Raw genomic sequence first — 18,434 nt, forward strand, 5'->3', positions numbered from 1 at the left:
CTGTGGTTTGGTAGAGCTGGATTTAGGTTAGATTTCAGTTTAGTGTAGATATTTGGTCTCTTGATGTCCATCTCTTTATTTAGTTAATAGGGACTAATCTCCAGGGAATGTTTCTGTGTTCATTTAGTTTAATCCCTTCACATCTGTTTAATTCTAGCTTTTGTCTAGGCAGAGTTCAAGTTGTAAGCTGATATAATTGCTAGAGCAGTAAAACCTGTGGAAGCCAGTCTGAATGTCAGTACACTTCTTACCACCAAAGAGGGCAGTAGTGGCCTGCACAAGCAGCTATTTGTGGATCCACACTACTGACTCCTTGTATACATTGAACTCTAAGTGAACCATTTGAGCTAAAATCACAATAGAGATGCCCGAGGTCTCCATTTTATGTGGTTACTAACATGCATAACAAATGAGGCAGAACAATAGAGGAGAAACATGCATCACTGATATTTTTTTCAAACTTTATTTTCCTGTGAATTGAATGCATAATAATGCCCATTGTTCATCACTTATTCTGCTGGCACAGACCACAGCTAGCTGTCCCATGCAAACAGTGTGCATAGCCATTGGCTCAATGCTGCTGTATTCACATCAGAGTCATTGCTTTATACGCATTGGAAAAAAAAAATAACCTCAAGTGTACATACAATATGATGGGGGCTAATTTAGCTACAACTAATCAGGAAAGAGATCCTGGGGTTATTGTGGATAGTTCTCTGAAAACATCCACGCAGTGTGCAGCAACTGTCAAAAAAGCAAGTAGGATGTTAGGAATTATTAAAAAAAAGGGATAGAAAATAAGACACAGAATATTTTACTGCCCCTTTATAAAACTATGGTACGCACACATCTTGAGTACTGCATACAGATGTGGTCTCCTCACCTCAAAAAAGACATTTTGGCATTAGAAAAGGTTCAGAAAAGGGCAACCAAAATGATTAGGGGTTTGGAACAGGTTCCACATGAGGAGAGGTTAAAGAGACTGGGATGTTCAGTTTAGAAAAGAGGAGACTGCAAGGGGATAGGAGAAAGGTATATAAGATCCTGAGCGGTATGGAGAGGGTGAATAAAAAAAAGTTATTTCCTTGTTCCCATAATATAAGAACTAGAGGGCACCAAATGAAATTAACGGGCAGCAGGTTTAAAACTAATAAAATAAAGTTCTTTTTCACGCAGTGCACAGTCAACCTGTGGAACTCCTTGTCAGAGGAGGCCAGGAAGGCTAGGACTATAAGAAAGCTCAAAGAAGAGCTAGATAAATTCATGGAAGTTAGGTCCATAAAAGATTGTTAATCAGGGGATAGGAACGGTGTCCCAGGCCTCTGTCTGTCAGAGGCTGGAGATGGATGACAGGAGACAAATTGCTTGATCATTGTCTTTGGCCCACCCCCTCTGGGGCACCTGTCACTGGACACTGTTGGCAGATGGGATGCTGGGCTAGGTGGACCTTTGGTCTGACCCAGTAATGGCCATTTTTATGTTCTTACATTATGTTCACAAAACTTCATAAACCCTTGGCCAATGCACGCTCGGGGCTTCCATACAGACAAAGACTATGGGACATAAATATGTGGTAAACAAAGGGCTCAGGTGAGCCTCCAACAGGAGCTTCAGTGGGCCCCATGCTTTATGGAGTTCCTGGAGTTCTCATTGCTCTGCTCCTGAACAGGTGCAGTGTGTATGTTACCTTCTGAGCCTGGCCTGCTCTGCCTGCCAGAGTGGAAAGTGGGCAGCAGGGACAGAGCCCTGGACCTGCCCCGTCTCATACAATCCATGCTAATCAGGAGCAGACTTTGCTCTCTTCTTTGCAGCTTAGTCCTAAAGCCTTTTGTGTGACTTTGTGGGAGTGACATGTGGGATTGGATTCCAAAGAAATCGCCTCTCAGAGATCCTGTCACTTTCTATTTCTGAACATTGTAATAATGAGAGGATACCAAGTCACACTTGGACTGTTCATGTGCAGTTATACAAATTCTGTAGACCTAGAGGGTTCCCTTTATCTCTCGCTGTGTGTATTCCCTTCCAGGTGGCCCATGGCGATTTCTATGCTTGCATCCAAGAGAGTGAACATCAAGCCTTTGGTTACACATCGCTTCCCTTTGGAAAAAGCACTGGAGGCCTTTGAGACAACTAAGAAGGGTCTGGGGGTGAAAGTCATGCTGAAGTGTGACCCTAACGACCAGAATCCCTGATGCGGGGCACTTCACCCCTCTCCCGTTAAACTGCCTGGCTTACAGACAAAGAGTGGGCTCTTCAGTGAGGTGGGAACTATAATGATAAGTTTGTAAGTCATGCGTGGTTTTTCAGGGGGAAAATTAGACTTAAATCTGCAGACTGTGCATTGAAGGAGAAGGGATTATGTGCTAAGGCTATATACAGCTTTATAGCTGCTTAAATAGGGAACCATTATTTGAGAATCGAATTGGGGCCAAAATCCTCCCCTCAGATCTGTGCCTATCTTGGCTTAGTCTTCTTACCGTACACAGGCAACTCACTGAGGATCTCCGAGGAGAGTCTTGTTCTTCGAAAGGACCCGTCAGTGTTCACCTCTTCTGTGCACATTCTGAAAACTATAGGTCTGACTGTGTTGCCTCAGACAGAGGGCTCCACCCCAGCTCTTGCCTTCAAGAATCACCTGTGTCACCACCTGCATTTGTACGTGCTGAAGAACTGAATAAGAGGTTCTGACGCTTGGCTGCTTTTAACAGGAATGAAAATTGTGAAGAATAGTGAGCCTCTTTTCAAGACTGGCACGATATTCTCCTGGTCCAAGATGTATTCTAGGGGTTGGTGGGTCTGTCCAGAGCTGTGAGACCTGTGTACAGTCCACTGCACTAATACTTGAATGCTCTGCCTATCTCTCAGGGCTTTCTAAACATGGAATGAGGTCTGGGGATTGAGATCTGTGGGATGTTCCTTGATGTGCATGATGTGAATGCAAAGTGTGTTTCCATGTTTGCAAACAGTTTAATGAGACACACACCATTCAGGTTCCAGCAGCCACAAAGCCCTTAGAAGAGAAGCCAGTCTGAGGTCAGGCCTTAGGGCTGTGTCTACTCTATCATTCTCTACCTGTTGGAGGAATGGTGGAGGCTGCCAAACAGTCTGAGACATTCTTATCACCATCAGGATTAGGTTCCACGGTAGTGCAATAAGGCTACATTTAAAGCGTCGTCTGCTGCTCAGACTAATAGATCTGTACTGGTGGAGAATCACTGGTCCAGATTTCGCAGAACAGGAGACAAATGTGAGTTGGGTAGCCTCCGTTGCTCCCAATAAAAAGTGAATGTTGGGGAAGGAAGGATGGTTTCACAAGTGTATCCTGGGATTGTTGGTTTTTCTTTTAAAGCATGGGAGGCTGTACTAAAGAGGTGAAATCTGCAATAGTTACCCATCCTTTACCTTCCACTGCCCCAGTCGTGTGCATTCTTTCCCTGCACAAAGAGAATGGAAAGCTTTAAGCCAGGGGCTTGGCTGATCTGCCCTGGGAGGGGCAGAGACCAGTCACTAGAGGGGTCTAGCCACTTAGATGAAATAATAATTCATAAGAAATTGTTCTTAAATTCTGAGTAACACAGGGAAAATGGTTATGTTGAGTGGCAGGTGCTCAGTTTGCGATTGGAGATTCAGCAGCATGGGTCAGTGCCACTGTGATTGCTTCTGTTAGAGCTGGCTTGCTGAGCAGCATAGAGCAATGGTTTGTGCTGAAGCACACTGAAGTGCAAATAACGCAGCCTGCTTATTTCCATCTCCTAGTTTGTATTCTCAGTTGTTTTAATTTTGTAAGAAAGAAATCTGCTTAGTGGCCCAAGAGCTCTCCTAATAAATTCAGAAGTGGCCCTGCTTCACTGCCTACTGTGTGATTCTCTGATGGGAGGTGAATGCCATCTGGACCCAGTGACTTGCTTAGTTTATCAGTTTGTTCCAAAACCACCTCTAACAACACCTCAGTATGGGACAGTTCCTCAAATTTGTCACGTAAAAAGAGTGGCGCAGGTTTGTGAACCTCCCTCACATCCTCAGCTGTGAAGACTGATGCAAAGAATTCACCAGTTTTTCCATGATGGCCTTATCCTGGAGTGCTCCTTTAGCATCTCGATCATCCAGTAGCCCCCCTGTTTTGGTTCGAAGGCTTCCTGCTTCGGACGTACCTTATGAATGTTGTAGCTGTTACTTTATGATTTCTTGACTAGCTGTTCAATTTTTTGGCCTTCCTAATTACATTTTTACACTTTGTTTACTTCTTTATATTTTCTTCACTGGGATTTAACTTGCCTTTTTTAAAAAAGGTAACCTTTTTGCCTCTCACTGCTGCTTTCCCTTTGTTTAGCCTTGGTGGCACTCTTTCGGTTCTCTTTTTTTTTTTTTTTTTTAATTTAGGGCTTGCATTTAAGTTGAACCTCCCTCATGGTGTCTTTAAAAAAATCCCATGGAGCTTGCAGGATTTTGTTTTTGGCATTGTGTCCTTTAATTCCTGTTTGGCTACCTCTCCGTTTGTTGTGCAGCCCCCCATTTCAGGTATTAAATGCGACCGGTATTAAATATCCTTTCTGATAGTAAATGGTGGGATGCTATGAAAATGGCAAATGACTGTCTAGGAGGCAGTAGTCCCAAAAGAGTACCCATGTTACTCTGTAGATTCACAAATAACAAGTAGTCTTGTGGCCAGATTATCAAATGTATTAGATCATCGGCTTTCGTGGGTAAAACCCACTATTGCAGGAAAGGATCTACGGGTTAGAATGAGTCAGAAACTGAGTCAATCATAGAATCTTAGGATTGGAAAGGACCTGGAGAGGTCAACAAGTCCAGTCCCTGGCACTCACAGCAGGACCAAGCACCATAGACCATCCCTGACAGGTGTTTGTCTAACCTGCTCTTAAAAATCTCCAATGATGGAGGTTCCACAATCTCCCTAGGCAATTTATTCCAGTGCTTAACCACTCTGACAGGAAGTTTTTCCTAATGTCCACCCTAAACCTCCCCTTCTGTAGTCGAAGCCCACTGCTTCTTGTCCTATCATCAGAAGTTAAGGAGAATAATTTCACTCCTCCTTGTAACAAGTTATGTATTTAAGAGATGTTATCATGTCCCTTCTCAGTCTACTCATCTCTAAACTAAATAACCCCAGCTCTTTCAATCTTCCCCCAGAGGTTTTGTTTGCTAGAACTTTAATCGCGTTTGTTGCTCTTCTCTGAACTTTTATCCAATTTGTCCACATTTTTCTAGAAATGTGGCACCCTGAACTTGACATAGCCCTTCAGTTGAGTCCTAATCAGTGCTGAGCGGAGCAGGGCAGAATTACTTCTCGTGTCTTATTACTACACTCCCGCTAATGCGTCCCAGAATGATGCTGGTGGTTTGTTTGTTTTTCCAAAAGTGTTACACAGTTGATTCATACTTAGCTTGTGGTCCACTATGACCCAAAATCCATTTCCCAGTACTTGTTTCTAGATTGTCATTTCAATGTACTACTACCACACAAAAAAAGGTGAACATCATTCTGGGATGTATTAGCAGGAGTGTTATAAGCAAGACCCAAGAAGTAATTCTTCCACTCTACTCCACATTGATAAGGCCTCAGCTGCAGTATTGTGTCCAGTTTTGAGAAGATGACATATTGGAGAAACTCCAGAGCAAAGCAACGGTGGGAATGGTCTAGTTAATACATAGTTCTCTCTCTGTGCGGGGACTGGACTAGATGACCTACTGAGGTTTCTTTCTGTCCTATGGTTCTGTGATTTGTGTTTGTACAGCTTTGCTCTGCACCTTACTGAAACAAGAACATGGAATTCCACTGTGCTGCTGTTATGAGATCACTTTTCAGAGTAGCGCCATGTTTTAGACAACAGCAGCCTAGGAATGTCTTCAATTGTGGAAATGAATTAAGTAAATACAGCACATGAAAAGTAGCAAGTACTTGATTTTCCTAGAGTCCAAGTCAAGAACCTGAAACAGGCCCAGGCAATCCAGATGGAACAGAGGAGTTTTGTGCTCATTGTTCTGGTTTCTGTACTTATTTATCAAAGGTATTCTATGCACCAATGACCAACTCGCATACATTACACACCACGTTCTTGACTTTCAAAAAGTGATCAGAAGGAAGCAATTACCAATTTCATAAATTCAGGTGGCAGAGACCTTTCCTGCTCCTCCTCATAGGGGAAGGTACAGATTGTTTATACAAAGAGCTGAATGCTTGCCAAACATTTAAGCACTCAGTAATGACTTTTATTGAAAAAGCAATCAGGTGTGTAAACTGCTAGAATTTCCACTTCTTTAATACACCGTAGCCTCCAGGGATTCAAATCTGGACAACCGCATGACTTTTTTCCTGTAAAAGTAATTGAGATTCTAGGGGTAAATAGACTCTAGTTCACACCTTTATTTAATGTTTGAGGAAAACAGAATCAAGTTAAAGGAAATAAAAAGCCAAACTCCAACTACGAGAGAGAGAGAGAGAGAGAGAGAGAACTAGAGACCAGGTTAAAAAATGAGTGAGAGATCCCAGGCCTCTTTTCAGGAAAGTGGTGAAGAGGTAGCAGAAAGTTAAAAGTGGTTTTAAGTTACTCAACCTGAAGGGGCTGTCAACAAGAGGCCTGCAAAGTTGGAATGGAACTAAGCTTTAATGCCTGCAAGAGAGTGGAGAATTATACCTGGGTGGACCAGCAGCAGATGATGGTGAGCATTAAAACTTTCTCCCCTGAGCTTATCAGGTGGAAGAGCATATTGGAGTCGGTTTGCAGTGCAAATGTTTCTCATTTCCATGGGCTGAAGAGTGGTAAATTTTCTTGTCCAGACGATCAAGAGGAGATTCCCCATCTAGCATCCTCTGATGGAGAAGAAACTGGCCCATTACTCCCTGCTTCTATGGATCCATTGCTAACTGTCTTTGGTAGGGGCGGCTGTGCTCTCCTGCCAGCCATATGGTTGCAGGATGGACTTGCAGCAGTAGGGCTTCCTTGCTGATTTATGCTACCCAAGACTGTCTTGTCTGGGTGAACCAGAGCAGCCATGGCCCTGATGGCTCCTCCTGCCTGAGCACCTGTCTCATGTCAAGAAAATCAACACGACCACATCAAGCAAGTGCAGTACAATCCCAGGCTTGAAGCTGAGCTTTTATTCTGAAAAGAGAGGAACGAGGGACTCCCAGAGAAGAACTTTGCTTTTGATTGGACACGGGAGGGACTGGTGCCTTGGTCACAGGGAGCCGTATGAAGCGGTCATGCCAGGGCATCATGTTTCTCACAATTTTACTGCATAGTTCCAGGCATCTGTTCTTGAGCCAGTTCCACACGTGAGCATTTCCCAGCCAAAAGGGAGATTTGAATTCTACCGTATTGCAGTTTAGAGATGAGCCAAGATGACAGCAGGTTAGTGGTATCCTTTGAAGCCCACACTGAACAACAGTAGCCAGATGAGAGGGAGATTTTGTGACCTCACCATCCCATGAGAAAATGCACAACTTTTTGTTGCTGGATTTATGCCCCAGCCTTTCCTCAGCTAGCTGGCTAATTGTCACCTCACGTGGTTACCAGGGTGGTGAGTTATATGGGCCCATGGACACCAGAAACATTCCTGGCCCAGAAGCAAAGTTTAGAGCTGGGCCTCTTCCCTGGCCCCACCTGCTGTCCCCACAAATCCTTCACTCCGCAGTCCACCTTCTACCCCTGTGTGGTTTAAAAGGACTCGGAGGCTCCCACCCCACTCATAAATACAGCAAGGCTAGTGGGGTTCCTGCCTTCTTCCTCCATGCAGCAGCCTTGTGGCCCTGGACAGGGTGTGTGTCTCTCTGCATGCTGGCTCCACCCTGAGCACTCTTGTAGTCATCAATGCTGATCCGCGCCATGGCCCCTGGAGCAAGGTGGGAAGGGGGGCCTGGCTCCATGCCTGGAAGGGGTGGGGCTGAGAGTGGAAAGGCCAAGGGCAGAGATCTGAGCTCCGGACCTGGGGGCAACTATCTCCTCTTCGCCTCCAGCGGTGGCTCTGCCTGCAGCCAATGGAAAGCTGTAGGGGTGATGCCTGCAGGCAGCAGTGCACAGAGACCCCCTCACCTAGGAACTGCTGCCATAGGGGATGCTGTGGGTAAGTGCCACACCCCCTCCCAGAGTCTGCACCCCTACCCTTGAGCCAGCCCAGAGCCTGCACCAAGCATCCAAACCCCACCCCAGAGCCTGCGCCCCAGACCACCTCCCTCCCAAAGTCTTAGGCGGGAGGGGAGGACTAGCTGCAAGGTCTGGGAGTTCTGCTGGCCCTGCTGGTTGCATCGTGTGTCTCAAGTGTCTGTTCACCAACCGTGTGTGTGTGTGTGTGTGTGTGTGTGTGTGTAATTTTTTTCTGCTAGGGACTAAGATGCTGCCTCATTCAACTGCAACTTCTGTGCTAAAGGCATTGACCAATCAGCCTTATCAGACTCCTAATCATCATGACAAGCTATTCTCAAGTCACTGCAAGTGGGAAGCTGATTGACCCAAGGTTCTCCGGGAGCCAGTATACAACGTGTAAATCTACTCTGGTCTGTGCAGCCTTTGTGCAGAATAAGGGTACGCAATTGGCTTGTGAGAACCTAGAGCATAACGGGCTTATAAGGAGCAACTAAGCTACACCCACCCCATTTCCTTTTCAGACAGGGTCACTCGGGGGTGAAAGTAACTTAAGTTTCTTGCCAGCACTGTTCTATCCTCCCCTCCCACCAGTGGGAGGGCCAGTTGCGACAGGACAGTACTGCTGTGTCACATCAGACCACACGTGAATGTGTGGGGAGACTCAGCGTGGGGTGTGGGGGTGGGGTTACCTTACCTGGCCACACAGGAGCTGTGGGGGCACTGCTGCAAAGCAACCAGCTGTGGTGTGAGATGCCCTGGCTTCCTCCCAGGGGCTGCTGACAAAAGCCCACACCAGGGCTAGCCCCTACGCTGCCTGGCACAGGGCTCCCCTGCAGTGCATCCCCCATCAGCCCCTTTAACCTGCCTGTCTGTCTGGCTGTGCCCGGTTGCCAGCACCAGCCTGCAGCCCCAAGTGCCCGTCTGGGACAGGGCCTCGTAAGCCATGCTCCCACCTGGCTTTTTATCAGCACTGCCCCAGCCAATTCTTGCCAGAATGGTGCACCAAGGTGCACCCCTTTGCTTTCACCTCCAGTTGCTTGGCTATGGGGGGACCAGTAGGCTGGAGATATCTTGGTATTTAGTAAGGCTTTTGGCATAGCATTCTCAAAAGAAAGGTAGGGAAATGTGGTGTAGATAATTACTAGCTGGGGGGTGCACAGGTGGCTGAAGCATTCAGCAGTTCTCTGTCCAACTGGGGCTTGCTGCATGGATCAGCCCGGGGTATGCTACTAGTCACTGTTTTCCTGAGTGAGTTGGATGCTTAGAACATTTGCAGATGACACTGTGTGGGAAGGGGTTGCAGTTACACTGGAGGACAGGGTTAGAGCTCCAGCCAATCTGGGCACACTGGAAGATGGTCTGAAATCAGCAAGGACAAGAGTGGAGTGCTTCACTTAGGGAAGAAAACTCAAGTGCACAGTTATGAAAGGGGGAAGAGCAGCTGCTGAAGAGAAACTGGGGATTGCAGTGAATTGCAAACTGGGTGTGAGTCAACAAGGAGCTGCAGCTATGAAAAAGGCTCATCCTCTGGGGTGGAGTGTTGTACATATGACACCGGAGAAACTTGTCCTGCTCTATTTATTGCTAGTGAGGCTTCAGCTGGAGTCCTGTGTCCAGTTCTGGAGAGACCATCCACATAGGTCAAATTTCAGCACTTTGCCTCAGAAAGGTTGCTGACTCCGGCCCCAGCAGCTAAACAACCAGCTTCCTGGTAGGCAACAGCTCCTCAGGCAATGGTATACATTTAAACTGCCTAGTTCGCTGCTCCATTAAACAAAAAGGAGGCAGGTCAAACCAGAGGCTAAACTTTCTTGTCTAATGTCAGTGTCTACACAGCACTGGGAAACAATTTGGTTTTGTAAATTTGAATTGAATCAGAGTGTTATCGTTCGGCAGCATAGCTCTCGCATGCCTGGGGGAGAAGGGTGGGTCCGAGCACCCACCTCATGTGCCAATGAAAATTGGCTCACGTGCCTCTCTTGTAGTCAGAATTTGAAGATTGCAGCAGGCATACACAATTTGGACAGTGAAAACGTCCACATTCAAAAGGTAATGTTATTTAAAGCGTAGCTTTTAACACTCTTCCAGATATGGCTACTTTGCCCAGTCGTGGCCAAATCCGTCATTTAAAAACCAAGCGGCATTTTAGTCCTGCTTGATGCAAAAGAAGCCGCTGATGAACTCAAATTAACCCAACGGCCTTCCAGAAAAGGCATTTCTCTACCATTTCCCTTAGAACAATGTAAAGTAGGTTGGGTTTTAAGAGGGTTAGTTTTTAAAACACGGGAGTAGTTGTGAAAATTTTGTGTTGTACTCAACAGCTGTGTGGCGTCAGGCTTACAGTGTAGTATTAGTTTATTTTGGTCTTTGGCGTTTTTAAATTTCCTCCCTTCTCTTCATGTTCAGTTGTACGCTGTAGCCTAGGGGTTCACAAGGTGCGTCCCGTCTTGAAGCCCCCCTCCTCCACCTTACTAATCCTTCTGGGACAAAACTCCCCAGAACCATGAAGTTTAATCACGAACAGGGAGCTGGGAGCCACACCTCTCTGCGACTTTGTCTCCAAGTGTAAAGAGAGCAGGGCCGCATACTCCACCCATGGATGCTCTGACTCAGGTGCCTTGGTGCACATGCCCCTACTGTGCTTGACACATCTCAAAAAGCAACAATTCCTGGACAGGTGAGTAACTGGTTTAACCCCTGTGTTACGATGTATTGGGTTTGTCATTATCTAGCTGCCAAGAAACTGGACTTGGCCACCTTCCAATGGATTACTCTGAAAAATTCCCTTTGCCTGAAGTGTAAACCTTTCTGTGACTGCTTGAGTAATCTTGTCTGCTGGCACGGAACCAGGATGGTGACCCCTGGCCTTAAACGTGAGGAAAATTTCAGAGTGCTAGAACTGGAAGGGACCTCAAGAGGTCATCAAGTCCAGTGCCCTGCCCTCATGGCAGGACCAGGCACCCTCTACATCTGTGGTAACCAACCAGTTCTGAAGCCTGCTGTAGCAAATAACCACATTCTCCTGAAAATGTATTTATTGTTCAAGCCAGCTAGTTACACTCAGCTGGCCATAAAGCCTCAAGTGGCTAGTGGTTAGCATGTGGGACACTACAGACCTGGGTCATCCCTGATAGATGTTTCCCATTCTGTGCCCATAACAAAATAAGTTTTGTTACATTGAATACGAGTGAAACAGCCCCCTGAGAAAATTGCCCCAACATCTGAGCAGCCGATTGCTTGGAGAAGAAAGGGAAGGTTGGCTCAGTCGGGGCAATTGCTTGTTAGGTTTGGTGAAACTCTGGTTGGTAGTTCTGGGGACACTGCCTTTCCTTGGAACAAATAACACACGGAAGGGCAAAGGACAGGCAATTGCGTAAGAAGGAAACACTTGTGCTTAAGCCTGGAGCTCTGCTGTGTTGCTACACAGGAATGTGCCTGCACCATAAGCCACAACAGCTGGAGCTGAGATTCCACCTAAGGGTGTGATGAGTTACTAGATAAGAGTCTCTGCCAGTTAATCAGAGAAGAGAAAAAAGGGGAAATTCCCCAGCTGCCAGTGTTCCCTGTAAGCCATGTGCCTGGGTGGCCTTGCACGAGAGAAGCAGGTGCCGATCAGCAGAGTGCGCACAGCCAGCAGCCTGTGTTTCTACTGGTGGTGCAGATCCGTGCATGCTGCAATGTGCCCCGCAAAATTTATTCTGCATATGGATGGAAAAATGTAGAACATTACCAGCTACAAATTCAAAGAAATGGCAACAGGCCAGCAAATGGAGCGGATGTGTCCAGCTCAAGGAAGTCAGCAGCAGGGTAGAAGGAGAAGGAAGTGGCTGCACTGGAATGCCAGTGAGAGGTACGGTGCCAGAGACCCAGTCCTAGAAGCGAACCAAGACCCGGGAGCAGATCTTCTGCCTTTGCAAATTTGCGACCTGCTGTTGCTGCCTTTGCAGGGCTCATCCTAGAGGGGCGGGGGGAACACTTGGCACCCTCCCTGCTAGTGCTGCAAGAAACCGTCATGAACTGGCCTCCTTCAGAGCTGTCGCAGCGCCTCTGTCCTCACCATGATGTTGTAATTCTGGGGACTCTTTGGGGCTGGAGCCCTCCACACCCGTAGCGGGCCAGGCACATGCCTAGTGTACCCACTTGGCAGCCAGGACTGCAGGCACTACAGCAGCTAAGCCTTGTACCATTACACAGTGCCTGAGTTGCTCTTTCTGCAGTTCCCAAGCTGGGACCAATGCAACCCCACACTGACTGTACCAGCGGCAGTCACAGCCACAGGCAGGTCAGGTGTAGCTGTCTCTGTTCAGACTTCTGTGGAGATTCCTCCTCGTGGCTTCCAACTGTCCTGATATTCCAAGAGGCAGGTCCCTTCCTGGGCCGGGGCACTCCCCTCTCCTTGGCCGGGCAAGAGGATTGTGCAGGGTAGACGTTGACAGACAAGGAGTTCTTTCGCACCAGACGGATCGCAGTGATTCCAGCCTAAGAGCCCTTTGTAGTTAGACCCTGACTAACTCCCCTCTGCGCCTGGTGACCTATTTCTGAGCCTCGGGAGGGGCTCTTCTTTGGGCAGGTTGGAGACGCTGGGTCACAAGCTGAGGGCCATAGGCCAACGTGAGTGGAGCTCTCCTCGAAGCCCCCTCCCAAGTGAGTTCCTGAGGCAGAGGAGCTCAGGGACTTGGGCCTCAGCATCACGTCTGTGGGTCTCCTGGAGTCGCCCCTCACTTCACTGTGTCAGGGCTTCAGATGGAACACCGACCTCTCGGGGGGGATTTGGCATGGCCCCAGCTGGGCTCTGCCTCAACAGGGTGGCGAGAGAAAGGACGTGACCCTAGACAGCTTACAGGTTGGCTTTCAGCTTCAGCTGTGTGTCTTCTCAGGGTGCAGTAGGGAAAGGCGGGGGGGACTTGGCTGTCCCTTGTGACTCCCCCTTTCCAGTTCCCCACCTGGTCTTTCCTTTCCCTTTCACCTGCTGCTTTCCCCAAAACTTTCTCCTTATCTCTGACAGCGCCGTCCTGTCCCCCTCTTTTCCCGAGCTCTGCTCCCTCCTTCCCTATTTAGCCAACAGCTGCTGCAGAGCCTCAGGCTCTAAGAATCACCCAGGAAGCACCAAGAGCCAACGTGGGGGCTGAGCTTACCAAGAGCAGGAGTGCAAACCTGTGCAGCACGTTCCCAGCCAGTGCCGCCTTGACTGTGCTCGCTACGTTGGGTACAAAGGCACCGGGCTGGTGTTGAATTTGAGGACTGAGCTGGCCTCTGCTGGCCCGTGATACGTGTGTCAACCTCACCAGGCTGGGAACAAGTACAAAGGTCAGTGAAGCCCCCAGTGTGAAGATGGCAGGCGGGGGTTTGCTATAACGAGAAAGATTAAAGGTTTAGAGAACAGGAGCTACCAGGGAAAACTCAAAGAACTGGGCTGTTTAGTTTGGAAAAGAGAAGACTGAGAGGGGACATGATGGAGGTTTACAAAGACCTAAAAGAGAGTTATAAGGAGGAGGGAGAAAAATTGTTCTCCTTGGCCTCTGAGGACAGGACAAGGACCAATGGGCTTAAACTGCAGCAAGGGAGGGTTAGGTTGGACATGAGGAAAAGCTTCCTAACTGTCAGGGTGGTTAAACACTGGAATAAATTGCCTGGGGAGGCTGTGGAATCTCCATCGCTGGAGGTATTTAAGAGCAACTTAGATAGACATCTATTGGGGATAGTGACAGAGAGGGAGCCATGTTAGTCTGTATTCTATCAAAACAAAAAAGCAGCCATGTAGCACTTTAAAGACTAAAAAATAATAAAACAATAGTTGAGAGGTTGCAGTTTTTGGTCTCTGTCAGTAGGGTCAGAGCAGATACGATTGTATCTCAGGGCTTGGCCGTAAACGATGGATCTTGTTGTGTGTGCAGGATGGAAGCTAGAAGGGTGTAGGTAAGTGTAGCGATCAGTGGGTTTCCAGTAGAGTGTGGTACCATTCAGGCCATCCTTGATTTGTACTGTAGTGTCCAGGAAACGTATCTTTTGCATGGAGTAATCGAGGCATAAGTTGATGGTGGGGTGCAGATTGTTAAAGTCTCTGTGGAATTCCTCTAGAGTCTCTATACCATAGGGCCAAATGAGAAGATGTCATCGATGTATCATAAGTAGAGGAGGGGTAATAGGGGACGAGAGCTGAGGAATCGTCGTTCTAAGTCAGCCATAAATATATTAGCATATTGTGGGGCCATGCGGGTGCCCATAGCAGTGCCACTAATCTTTTGTTAGTCTTTAAATTATTATTAAATTATTAAGTCCACTAATTATTTTGTTAGCCTTTAAAGTGCTACTTGACTGCTTTTTCCTGTTGATCTGCCAGGGATGGTGTAGAGGGTGCTTGGTCCTGCCGGGAGGGCAGTGACTGGACTTGATGACCTCTCAAAGTCAACTTCCTGTTCTAGCACTCTATGATTCTCTTATTTTAAGCATTTACACAGGGTTTAATGGCTCCTCCGCTGAAACTGATCCAGGAGCTGCTCTGGAGCTTCTGGGACAGATGATGTCACCAGGAAGAGCTTCCATGCAGACCTGACACATGTCCCACTAACCTGTGGACTTTGGGAACTTCCACAAAGTTGTACGTGAGCACAAATGCCCGGAGCTTCTGCCAGCTCCTGCCTGGCCCAGTGACGTCTCAAGGAAAACAGGCTGGTGAGTCATGTGTCTTCACAGATTATCAGCCCCTGGGGCGTGCTTGGGCCAGGAAGGTACAGGAGCACCAGCCAGACACCTGTACCTGCATCGGCTTGGCCAACCAACGAACGGCATCTAATACTCCACCTGGTCTGGGCTCCAAAGCAACCCCCCAGCCTCCTGTCACAGACCACCAGCCCCAAGGTCCCCATAGCTCAGGCAGGGCTGTTTCTAGGACTACCGGTGCTCCACGGGGTGCGGAGAGAGGGCGGTGCACAAGGGCTGCTGGGGCAGGAGCTGCAAGGGGCAGGAAGGCAGCCGGGCTCGGGCCCACCGCACTCACCAGAGACAGCAGGTATTGAAGTAACCTGGCCTCAGCCAGCTCCACTTCCTGAATCCCAGATGTGTTTCTGGGGGCATGGGGGGACGTGGGATGGGGGCGAAGCAGAGGCGGGGCCTTGGGGAAGGGATGGAATGAGGGAGGGGATGAGGTGGAGCAGGGGGTTGGCCCAACCCCACACTCCTGGGGGTTGGCCCGGTTGGGTGTGGCCCACGGAGAGCCCAGCGCTGGGGTGGGACTGGCCACCTGGGTCAGCAATGCCACAGGCGCAGCAGCCTCGGGCGCCACGGATCCGTGGCCTATTCAGTGCCCCGATTTTGCGGTACCCTCCCTGCTCCGCATTTGGCCTGTCGGCAGGGACGGCCTCGAGTCAGTGCGGCGCCGAGCGTTGCCACGGAAACAACTGCACTCCCTGCAGCGTGGCCTTGAAGGGACTGGCCCGAGGTCGGCCGCGGGCGTGCCTGGGAGCGCGCTCACAGTGCTGCTCGACAGGGCTCTCACGACAACCTGTAACCTGCTAACCTCTCCCCCATCACTGGGCAGCAGCCTTCTCGGTCAGCTGCCCAGGAGAGGTCTGGGGCTGACCAGCCGAGCGCCCGCAGCCGCCACCGGCCGGTGCACGTCCCACTGGCACGTAACAGCCTTTCTTTTGCACGGGGCGTGCTGGTGGAGAGCTGTCCCTGGAGCACTTCTCCTGGAATGGGCCCTCGAAATGTGTGGGCACCCATAGGCGATGCAGCCCTGTTCCCCTTTGTCTCCAGCTGTGACGCTGGGCACGGCCCAGCCCAGAAGGAGAGCTCTGGGCTGTTTGAAAGCCGGTCTCCCTCACCAGCCCGGAAACAGATATGACCTCCTCCACCCTGTTGCGCCACACAGAAGTGGCTACACCCCAGCACCTACAGCTGTAGCACACCTCATGCAGCCGGTGACAGAGCGCTCTCCTGGCTGTTTAATAACTCCGCTCTCCATCAAGGGTGGTAGATACGCTGGTGGGCAAAGCCCTCCGGCCGTCACAGGGCTGTCCACACCAGGGTTTACGTCATTCAAGAGCGTGCACTATTCAACACCCTCCCCCCCCCCAAAACCAACGTCGGACCTAAGTAATTGGTCGTACAGACACAGCCAGAAACCGTTCAGTACGTAAGCAAGAACAGTGAGTCTGTTACCTTGTTATCACCTTAAATTAATGCATTAATTTGAAATGGTCAGCAAATAATTAGGGCTGGCCGGAAAACAGCAGTTCTGCTTGGTGAAAAATTATAGAGTCCTAGGGCTGGAAGGGACCTCAGGAGGTCAGAGTCCAACCTCCTGCTCAGAGCAGGGCCAACCCCAACAAAATCACCCCAGCTGGGACTTAAAACCCCGTAGGGGATGGAGAGTCCAGATTGCAGGCCCAGAGGTCTCCCGACAGAAATCTGCTGCTCTGGGAGGCCTCTGCAGACAGCCAGCTCATCCTTGTTCCTTGAGGAAGAAGGGATGTGTTGGCAGCAGTGGGGCTGGTTTCCCCGACATTTGGCCCTGTGTAGACGGGCCAAACGTCAGGAAAGCCTCTCCCACCAGAGCCACCAGCAGGGGATAGCCAGATGCATTGTACAGTTTGTGTATTGTTTGTTGACAGATCTCTTCAATCTCGACGTAGCATAAGCAACGCATTCCAGTGCCCCACCGCCCTCATATCCAGCCAACGCCTCCCACTCGAGACCATTGCTCTTTGTTCTGTCCTCTGCCACCACAGAGAACAGCCTCTTTGCAATCTCCCCTCACTCGTCTCCGCTGAAAACCCTTGAAGTTCTGACATTTTTTGCAGAGCCGCATCAGCTCGATAAAGAGGGACCTTCCGAAATTGTTATAAGGCAGTTGCATTAACTACTTGACCATCAAGAGTTGAGCTCTTGATTGGGTACTCAAGCTATATGATATGTTTCTGTTTCTTGATTAATTATGGGAAACGCATAAACCAAGATGGGAATCGAGGCAGCGATGTATTTGTGAAAGGATCTCTGCCCTATTTTTACCAGCTAGGTTGGTAAATGTTCCTGCCAGTTGACTCCTTGGCCTGAATGGGTGTGGAAGGTGAAGATAAAAGTGAATGACTTTGCAAATAATATCTCTGTTGTGTTTACCTGGCCGTCAATAATATGTACTTGTTATTGCTTTGGTGCGTACTTGTGTCTTTGCTCTGGGCTAACACTACAGCCTTAGCCTGACCCGAGGCAGTTTAATTCCACCTCACTGGGTTGGTGTCTACACGAAAAATCTCATGGCGGTAACACACCCACTGCATCACTGTGCTAACTCCACCTCCGCCAAAGGCTCAGGTCGAGGGAGTTAGGGGAGGACATGGGCAGTGTCGATGCCACGTCACTTCCATCGCCCGCTGCTGCAGGGCAGAGGCCAGCCCGCAAGGCCCCGCACTGGTGTGCAGAGTGGGCATACACAAGCGATTGAAGGACTGCGGCAGCTGCATGCTGCTGTGACGTGGGCGTTACAGGCGTGCGCCATGCTGGGGTGTAACGCCTTGCTCACCCGAGCAGGGCCGTCCCTGTGTAGGTCTCCCCGAATTTTGGGCACTACCGAGAGCCGACTTGTTCTTTCCTGCTGGCCCGGTGGTTTCCCAGAGGACAGCAGCGTGACCATGCAAACGTGCGTGGGGCGGGCTGGGAGGGGGTTGGTACCTTACTGCGGCTGCCAGTTTGTCCCGGCCTCAGGCCGTGTGAGCCGGGCGCACTGGAGCGGTTCTGACTCCCAGAGATCCGAGGCGCTGTGGGGCAGCCTCTGCAGGGCAGCACTTAACCCCCTCCCGGCTGGACACGCCCAGGTAACGTGCCTTGGCTAGGGGAGAGTGCGGGACTGTTTGCAGGGGCAAGCGGCAATGGGGAAAGCCAGCGGGGTTCCCTGTCAGCTGAGCACTTGTGCCACCCAGGAGAGAATTAAACATCTCCCAGCTGATTGGCAGAGCACCCCCGGCTCCTGCAGCTGGCAGCCTGCGGTTCTGTTGGTGGTGTACATCCCACGGTGCGTGTAACAAAATGTATTCTGCACATGGAGGGAAGAAAAATCAGCGGGACCACTGGAAAGCAGGACACTGAGCCACGCCTTGACCAGCTTCTCTGCTCCAGCCGCTTGCCAGGCCTCTTCCTCAGGAGTGCCCCTTCCAGCTGTGCAGGCGGCATGACTAGGAGTGCAGGCATCCGGCAGGCGAGCGTCTGTGTGAGCCCCAGTGGGTTGCTGCTGCCTCACGCCTAGAGACAGGCAGTGATCAGCCAGCTGTGCCTAAATGTGTGGGGTGGGGGCTGAAGCTGCTGGCAGTCAAGGGCCCCAGTTTGATGATGTAG

At 49.6% G+C, this 18,434-nt stretch overlaps 1 protein-coding gene and 1 long non-coding RNA gene across 5 annotated transcripts in view; both read left to right on the top strand.

The window, feature by feature from the left end:
- SORD (sorbitol dehydrogenase) overlaps window positions 1-3,845 on the top strand; it is a 33,294-nt gene extending 29,449 nt beyond the window's left edge. For all 3 annotated transcript variants that reach the window (XM_075006412.1, XM_075006414.1, XM_075006413.1), the window contains one exon: window positions 2,027-3,845. In XM_075006412.1, coding sequence (XP_074862513.1) covers window positions 2,027-2,192 — 166 coding nt within the window. In that variant the 3' untranslated portion in view covers window positions 2,193-3,845. The remainder of the gene's footprint in view (window positions 1-2,026) is intronic.
- A 5,223-nt stretch (window positions 3,846-9,068) lies between these two features.
- Window positions 9,069-17,253, top strand: LOC142019625 (uncharacterized). Of its 2 annotated transcripts, XR_012647136.1 has the most exons (3): window positions 9,069-13,412; window positions 14,553-14,777; window positions 16,718-17,253. It is a non-coding gene; the product is annotated as an uncharacterized LOC142019625 (long non-coding RNA). The 2 variants fall into 2 exon arrangements; XR_012647135.1 differs by lacking the exon at window positions 9,069-13,412 and having other exon boundaries at window positions 13,916-14,777.
- The last annotated feature ends 1,181 nt before the right edge of the window (window positions 17,254-18,434 follow it).

This window comes from Carettochelys insculpta, chromosome 12, assembly GCF_033958435.1.
Source record: "Carettochelys insculpta isolate YL-2023 chromosome 12, ASM3395843v1, whole genome shotgun sequence".
NCBI lineage: Eukaryota > Metazoa > Chordata > Testudines > Carettochelyidae > Carettochelys > Carettochelys insculpta.